Source organism: Trichoplusia ni, chromosome 21, assembly GCF_003590095.1.
Source record: "Trichoplusia ni isolate ovarian cell line Hi5 chromosome 21, tn1, whole genome shotgun sequence".
Lineage (NCBI taxonomy): Eukaryota > Metazoa > Arthropoda > Insecta > Lepidoptera > Noctuidae > Trichoplusia > Trichoplusia ni.
The window spans coordinates 3,990,035-3,998,697 of NC_039498.1; the positions used below are offsets into that span (position 1 = coordinate 3,990,035).

At 33.6% G+C, this 8,663-nt stretch overlaps 1 protein-coding gene across 1 annotated transcript; it reads right to left on the reverse strand.

Moving 5' to 3' along the window:
* Window positions 1-203: 203 nt before the first annotated feature.
* LOC113504225 lies at window positions 204-3,561 on the reverse strand. The gene is made up of 5 exons (XM_026886400.1): window positions 3,386-3,561; window positions 3,131-3,273; window positions 1,777-1,833; window positions 1,133-1,180; window positions 204-384 (listed from the first exon to the last, which is right to left on the reverse strand). Exons 1-4 carry the CDS (start codon window positions 3,464-3,466, stop codon window positions 1,135-1,137), a joined length of 327 nt encoding a protein of 108 aa, XP_026742201.1. The 5' UTR covers window positions 3,467-3,561; the 3' UTR covers window positions 204-384; window positions 1,133-1,134.
* Window positions 3,562-8,663: the final 5,102 nt, after the last annotated feature.

Consider the following 8,663-nt stretch of genomic DNA (forward strand, 5'->3'; position numbering starts at 1 on the left):
ATCTGGGTAGCCCGACTAGTTTCGTCGCAGACGCGGCGGGATCGCGAGTCGAACTGACGTCAGCGGCCGCGCATCTCGCTGCGTAGCGCCGCGCTCGCGCCGTGAGCGGCCGAGGGGGCGGCGACGCCGGTGTCGCGGGTGGGGTTCCGCCGTCGTCATCGTCATCATCCGTGCTCCCGATAAATACGCGTGAGTAAACCGTTACATCATTTAATAATGAATCATTCTCATTACCTACTATCGAAATACATTTAGAATGATTAAATTATTTTCTAAGTTTTTTTTTTTGTATTCTCTAAACGAATAAAAGGAAACTGAGCGTCTAAAGCTCAAAGTTTCCATAAATCTAAACGCTGCAACTTTTCGCGTTGTTTTCTACTGCAGCTGAAACAAGCAACGTTTTCTTGATGTTGAAAATTGTTAGGGATACAATTGAAAACTTATTATTCGATTATAAACCGTTATACTATGAAATTAGACGTTAAAATATAATGCATATTAACAATTTATGGAATTATCATCAAACCCACTACTAACTTTTAATACTTACAAAACTGTTATTATCGTCGAATATGTTGAATAATATAATTATGTAGACCACAAATCCTAAACTATTGGAAATGGTGTAACAGCGACTGAGACAGAGATAGAGATACCTACATGTATCTTTATTCCTTAGTGGTCGACAAACCAAATCTGTGCCAATCATATAATGTGCTTACTAGTCCAAATGACCAAACTTTTAAACTTATTTTTACGTGAAATTTAGTCATTTAACATTTTAATATTTAAATGGTATTTTCCGTACCGGATAAGACAAAAAATAGTATAAAATATTTTAAGAGTCTTACAGGACTTTATGCTCGAGTAATATATCTGAATTAAAGAAATATTATTATTAATAACACAAGGGTCAGGAAACATTATTTAGATTACTGAGTGATAATTTAATGAGTTTTTGCGGTTTGTTAATAAGTGCCTTTACCTATATTTCCACCCCCTCTTTCACGTTCTTTATTTGTTGCTCCGCCGACTGTGATCAGCACAGGACTTGTTCAAGTTTGACACTAATCCCTACTTAAATATAGACTCAATAATATGTCAAAAGAGGTTGAGTATTTTATTTATTTACCTTTACTTGGCCTTCTGCGGGTATCTGTTTCGTGGAGCGTGCGGGCTCCTGAAAATTAATATGTATTAGGAAGAATACTATTGAAAATGTTAAAGTTTTTAAGTGTGTAGTAACGTTGAAAGAGGAATGATGTTTTTTATAGGGCTTAATACCAAAGTACGGATAAAAGAGATTTCAGTTGTGGAATTATAAAAAAAAAACTTTATTTGTGACATTACATTATAGTTATGGTTAAGACACAGTATAATTGAGTCCTGTATAATAAACAATATTCTGATAGAATTTGAAATCAAACAATCAAATCTTTCCTCTTTATAATATTATATTAGTTTAGAGACGAGGAGCTAGTGGCCATAGGTACTACAACTGCAAACGTGAATTGAGCACTTGTTAGGCTTCTCTTGATGCAGCCTTTCTGTGGATGGGTGACCATCTATGCCATAATAAGTTCCTCGGTCGTTACTGGTTGTAAGAAAGTTTGACAGCTATTCTAAGGGGTATCGTTTTGCCCAGGTGACTGGGTTGAGGAAGTCAGATAGACATTAGCTCCTTGTAAAACACGATTACTAAGTTGTATCTGGTTAGACTGGAAGCCGAACCCAATACAGTTTGGAAAAGGCTGCAACGATGTTATTCACTCTTACCTTACAACAGCTATTTTCGCAGCCGCGTCCTTTACACGGCTGGGTACTGTGTCGTGCCTGAAATGTAGACCATAAATGTAACATGTATTATACAAGTTATTGCGTGCGACTTCGTCCGCATGGTTATGGAGGCATGTATACAAATCGCCTTAATACTCGAAGTTTTATTGTTAAACAGACCCACTCTTCAGCTTTCTAATAGAAGAAATTAAAAATAAATCTATTATAAGCTCTAAGATTGTATTGTATTATTTCAATGAAATTCTAGGCGTCGGATTTTTTTTTTTATTTCATGCAATGGAATTTAGGCATGTGATTTAATAAACATGGAACTGTGATTTAATAAAATTCAGATTAGCTTTCGTTCACAATTTCGTATATTGTTGTATGGTAACGGTTAAGTCACATTTAAATTACATTCACATTAATAATATTAAAATAAGATTTTATCCTTAACAACGCTTTTTTAGAATTAGTTTTTGTTGCGATGGTATGAATCCTTATCCATGCGAAGCTGGAGTGGGTGTAATGGGTGGAAAAAAAAATTGTAGTTATCAAACAAAAAATATAATGATGAATGATTCACACGATACTAACAAGACATTGTAATTACTAATTTTATGGCATGATTCAAAGAAACTTAATTATATTAAAGAATTTAGACGAATAAAGATGTAACTGCATGGAGAGCCGAGTAGACATAGTCACCACGCCGAACTCACTGAGCGCGACGATTCGCATGTTCTATGCCCGCGTCGGACAAACAATTTGTGTGATACACTCATGCTTGTCTTGAGTCTGGGTGTCTTTGTCATGTAAATTGAATGTTTGTGGAACCCGTTTGACATTTTTTTCTTACTTATATAAATTTATTGCTCTCCACAAAAGTAACAATGCATTTACATACCTACATACAAAAAAATAAAATTGCCGAAATCTATTGGTAAGTTTGTGAAACACTGGTGCCTGATGTAGGTTCATGCAACAGCACAACCTGTACCACTGTACTTGATATAGGAGGAAAAAAAGCATAACAAGCAGGCAAAATGTTTTGGAACATATTATATTTATTTAATAATTTATGTACACTGAGTTTGGGAGTATTACGGGTGAGAGAATGATTTTTTTTTATGCAGAGTTTGCGTTTCAAGTTGTCGCTAGCTCTGAGGTCCTGGGTTCGATCCCCGGTCGGATCAATGAAAAAAATCACAAAATCTACATTGTCTCAGGTCTGGGTGTTTGTGGTACCTTCGTTGTACCTGAATTCCATAACACAAGTGCTTTAGCAACTCACTAAGGGTTCAGAACAATGTAAGTGATGTTGCCAGCATTAAAAATAATAATGATGACTCACACTCGAAGTGCTACCGGCTTATCAGTTACAACATTCGGCATTACAGTTGTTTCATTATCCGAAGTTTGTAGACACGGTTTGTGAACACTTTGCGGGCGTTCATTATTCGTAGCCCTTGCAGATGAGGTTACATTTACACCGCACTGTGGATATGAAGACATTTGTAATTATTTTTTTCCTACAATTTTGTACAACAAATGTATAGATAGCTATTAATTAATAAGCGAAGCCTTAATACGACATGTCGTTTCATACCTTAGTGTCCCTTGCTGAAAACCAGTTAGTTGTGAAGTACGCTACGTCGAGTGCTAGATGCACCACAAGCAAAGCCGCCATTATTTGAAAGAAGTAGATAAACCAAGGTTCTGAAAGTAAGAAATATTTGAGTGACACGTTATCATTATAAAAAAGTTAAATAAAATTATACTACTTAGTCTACCACAAATTATTCAGCATGCATAAAAATAATGATATACTACGCGCTCATAGCTTGTTAAGGTATTTTCAATGCATGCACAAAAACGTTAAAAATTACATTCACAAGTCTTCATTAAAAAAAATATATGTCTTAACAATTGCTCTTTGCAGTTTCATTGCTGGAGGACATACTTAAAATATGCATTTTATATATAATTGTATCATAAAAATCATACATGAATTATAACGACCTAACGTGTCACTATACTTCAACTTTTTAAAATACAAAAATAATTTCTTTAGCACGTAAAGTCCTCATAAGATCGGGCGCTGGATTAAAAACTAATACTATCCTAAACATTTATCATAATGATTTGTTTCGCACAGCAATACAATACATGTAATATAAAAAAAAAAATCTAGATCTCAAAGAAGATTGTTACGTGCTGGTTTTAAGGTGAGCGCACACTTATCTGATCTGAACGATAACCATCCAACGAATTGAAGCTTCTCAATGAAGATCTCGCATGTATGTACATTCTAACGCATCAACCACGGCCAAAATATCATTTCTATTTCCTTTTCTGTCCCATTGTTTTTACAAGGGCCTTGTGTTGAATCTTGACGAGATTTAAAAAAAAGAACCGTTATTTTGTTCTACATACACGATACGGTCGCGTCGCCCGCTTGATAAAGGCATCCAAATCTGTCAAGGATTTCTGGTTCTATTTAGAAATTAGTTACGTTCGAATCAAGTGTGCGTTCATCTTAAACCCGAAAAACGTTAAGTAAATTACTTAGCGTGGAGAAATACCACTTGACTATCAGTGCAGTCATGTTCAGTATCGCCAGAGCAGTGAACAGCAAAGCATGAAATAAAACGTTCGCAATGTTATCATTTTCCTTGTTTATTTGTTAATGGTTATCTTTGTATGTGAAAGTTAAAGGTATTACCAACTTGAAAAAGATGGAGGTTCACAATACGGTCGGTAGTATTAAACCTTAAACCATTGTGATGCAAAAATCTATATCTGTAACAGATTTTCATATTTTACTTATAGAGAAATACAAGAGAAGACGACGAAGTAAAATAAGAGTAGCGCTATTCCTGACATCCTAATCTGAGGTTGTTATAATACTTGAATTAAAGTAGTCGTCAGTAATCTGATATTTTCACAAACTTGACGCAACGCGTCAGCCTCAATACAGATGTTAGAGCAAACAATTGAATGTCTGATTTGGTAATGCTTGGCTTTCCTCGATTAGGATGAGTCACATGTGTGCATGTGTTATCTCACAAAAAAGAGACAAGCTTGTGTAAATTAAGTCTACGAAAAGAAAGACGACGGAGAAAAGGAAATATTTCGCATCCGCGGAATAATTCGCATCCGCAATTTCGGCACAAAATACAAATCGCTCGGCTTATAACCATAATCGCAAGAAAAAATTGTAAAATACACTATTTACGGACTTTAACACTACTTGAAAAGGTTCTATCGAATTATTTCCCAACGTTTCGACGCTTTTGTTGAAACGTTGGAAGACGACAAGTACAGAACAAAAGAAATTCAAAACCCAAAAGTAAAACATATTTTCAAACGAAATTCTTGCCTAAATTTGTCATTAAAAGCAAAAGTACTAAAGAAACTAGAAAAAATATTTCATTAATAATATTGAAAGAAAAAAGCTTAACTGTTACGCCCAATTTAAGTGAAATATCTGCCCATGGTAGTTCGATTCAATCGTGTAACAGGCTGCACCCAAAACTCTCCTCCACCATCCATCCGTTCGTCCATTTTAAAAAACAATCACAGGATCTAGTTGGGAAAAGTTACAACCTAAATAAATAAAAAAGAGCCTTCAAAACTAGACAAAACGCTGACGAATCGCTCTGTAGTTTTGGACTGACAAGTCAAAGTCACACAGATTATTTTGATGCTTTCTGTTTAAAGGCGAGGTAATATTACCTAGACCTTCTGATTTAGCAAAGTCGCTTCACTCATCTCAAACCAGAAGTTATTTAGCTGATTTCACTTCTAGTTATCCTAATGACTGTTGCAAACATCCATTGCATGGTTTGTCCATTGAAATTTGTTTTACCTTCCGTTATAGCGAATTTCGAAAAAGATTATTTAGTGCCAGATCTTAACTTAAAGCAATATTTATTTATTCTAGAATTTCGTTAATTTATTATTTGGTGACCGATCCTAACCATATACCACATGACTAAATTCAAAATTCACCCTAAGTTTGAAATATCATTGTTTGCGATGATAAAACTTTTTACCAAGTTACAAAGAATATCTCAGACTTCTCTTCATTTCAGATTCAGTTTTCAATAGAGTTCATATTTCTTGTAAAAAATATTTCACTTCTAAGTCATCCGACGCAAAACGATATAAACCTTTTTTTGAAAAATGAATAATCTCTTTTTCATTATGTTAATAGTATGCTCGAAGTGAAGTGTTACCTGAGTGTGGTGTCTTATTTTTATGCAGTAATTAATACCGCTGCTATCAATAGCTTTACGCCTATACAGAAAATGCATACAGGTGTACTATTGTAATACGATAACGCCTATAAAAATATACAGAATGCACTAATTATCAGATCCATGGGAAAAAAATAAACACTAAGTTTGTTTTTTAGGAACGAACAATTTGCAATGTTCATTAAAACTTTTGAGTAATTTTTTTTGTATCGTTTTACATTATATTATCTATATACTAATATATAAAGCTGAAGTTTGTTTGTTTGAACGCGTTAATTTTAGGAACTACTGGTCCAAATAGAAAAAATATTTTTGTATTGAATAGATCATTCATCGAGGAAGGCTTAGGCTTTAAACCACGCTGCGACTAATAGGAGCGAAGATACAATGGAAAGTGTGAAAAAATAGGGCAGGTATAAATCATAACTCAAATCTTCTAACCACGCGGACGAGGTCGCGGACAACATCTAATATTAAAAATAATATTCTATATCGAAAATAATATTATTATTTTTTACTTTAATTTTTTGGGCTAATCTTTATTATCTAAAAAACGAATGGCATATACATTGGAATACATCAATTTCATTTGAGTCGACAAAGTACCCATGCAATCAAAACATTGAGATAGTTACCGATGCAATATGCCCCGTATTGCAAAGACCAAATTAATTTAAGTGGGCAATATTGTTTGTTGACGATACATAGAGACTAATCTTCTATAATACTTGAATGAATATTGCGTCACGGCGCAATTACGTATGTTTTGATTAAACATGACAGAGATCGAGCGATATTGCACAAACATTATCATATACAGCCTCATATTGGCTGTAGAGTATTATTATAAGACTAATGCCTGAATAAACGGTGAAATCTGGATGATTAAAATTTATCCAGATTATTTATTTTTGTACCCTAATAAAAAGCAATCTTTGGTATTAACACAAATTTCACAGATCACCCAACAAATTGATTACTATTTTTTTTTATAGTTTCTCAACTGAATTTAGGAAATATACGCCTACTGTAATTATGATAAAAACTTTCCGATAACAGACACGACATACGACCCCACACTTTTTTTTCAACAATTCAAAGTAGAAAAGGTACAAGTATAATTATTAAATATTAAAAAAAACGTTAGAAGATAAAAATAATGAAATAAAAGACTAAAAAAGATTCGAATCCACATACCACGACTACATGAGTCGAGTACCTTAACCATTTGGCCACTCGGTCGAGATCTTTAAGTCAAATTAAGTCACGTTGTTAAGTTGAATTTAGCTCAATACAAGTCAGTATCAATGCGTTTGTTTACATTTTATTGGAATGTGAAATCGCTTTCTACGGTGTACAAGCATGGCAATCAATCCTTCCCTATAAATTAAGAAGACTGTGCCAATAACAGACGAGAATAATTCATGTGTTTGGTTCAAGTTTTATTTGTTATGAAGTGTAATATTATTTAATTGTTATTAAAAACATTTTTTTCCAAAACAAATCTCTTTTTCTTGAGATAGGTTAAAAACAATTGCAGTAACCGATTCGGAAATCTATGCAATGCACCAAGCTATTAAACTATAACACATAATTAAATTTGGATAATGTGAACCCAGCGTCACGTGACATTAAGGGGCAACTCGCTTAAGAGATTAGGAATAGTTTCTTCCTCCAATTGCCATTAATTCGTCGGCCTATTATACATTATTTTAAGACGAATTCTAAATTGAGAAAAACATTTACAAAAAAAATATATTTTGCCAGCAATCTAAACGATGTTCCGTTTTACGATTGTACGGTTCGATGTCTAAAGGAGAAGCGAGTGATGGATGGGGTAGGTCAGTAACAAGGTATGTTTTCCTTAGAACATTCTGACGCTTTGGTTGCTGCAGCTGTGTGTGTTGGCCCACGTGAGTACAACTTACTACAGCTACTAGTATTTTTATGCTTAATCGCTCCTGGTTTTTACACAATTATTCTGAATTAATTTTCATCACAAATCTTTGGAATGAATAAAGGTTTTTTTAACAACTTAGAAATTGCTTTTTTGCATACACAAATTGGAACGTTGCTATTTTTTTGGTGAAACACAATCGTAATTTGAAAGTCATAGTTTGACTTTAAAAATTCAAGTAGGTACTAGAAAAAAATATTATTTCCAACCAAAAGAATTCAAAAATAATGAATGATATTCTTAAAGCAGTGTGACCGACATAGGTATATAATTTAGGATGTTAGGGAAGTGAAGATTTCTACATATAAAGGGCCACTGGATGGATGACGTCACGAATCGATAATGTATCGGGTTTGCTTCTATTTGAAGATTCTCCGTAAGACGACTACAGATAGGTAATATTCTTTTTTAATTTTTATGCAACTAGTACAAAGACAGAAGAAAAATATTATATAAAATTTTCAAATTGTTTGTAAACACAAAATTTTCATTTTTCTAACCTTGTTTAATTTTCGTGAAAATTAAAAGTTTTATATCAAAAAGATGTCTACAATAAAATCAATTACCGAAAATTGTCATAATATTTTTGACACTAATCGATTAGGAAGTAAATATTTAGAGTAATCGCTTTTATTTTATGCAGTGTTATTACAGGGTGAGGTGGCTAT

Coding starts and splice junctions, on each gene's coding strand:
- LOC113504225 (XM_026886400.1), bottom strand. CDS start 3,466: ATGGCGGCTTTGCTTGTGGTGCATCTAGCACTCGACGTAGCGTACTTC. Junction 3,274..3,385: donor TTTCAGCAAGGGACACTAAG/GTATGAAACGAC, acceptor TCATATCCACAG/TGCGGTGTAAATGTAACCTC. Junction 1,181..1,776: donor GCGAAAATAGCTGTTGTAAG/GTAAGAGTGAAT, acceptor ATTAATTTTCAG/GAGCCCGCACGCTCCACGAA.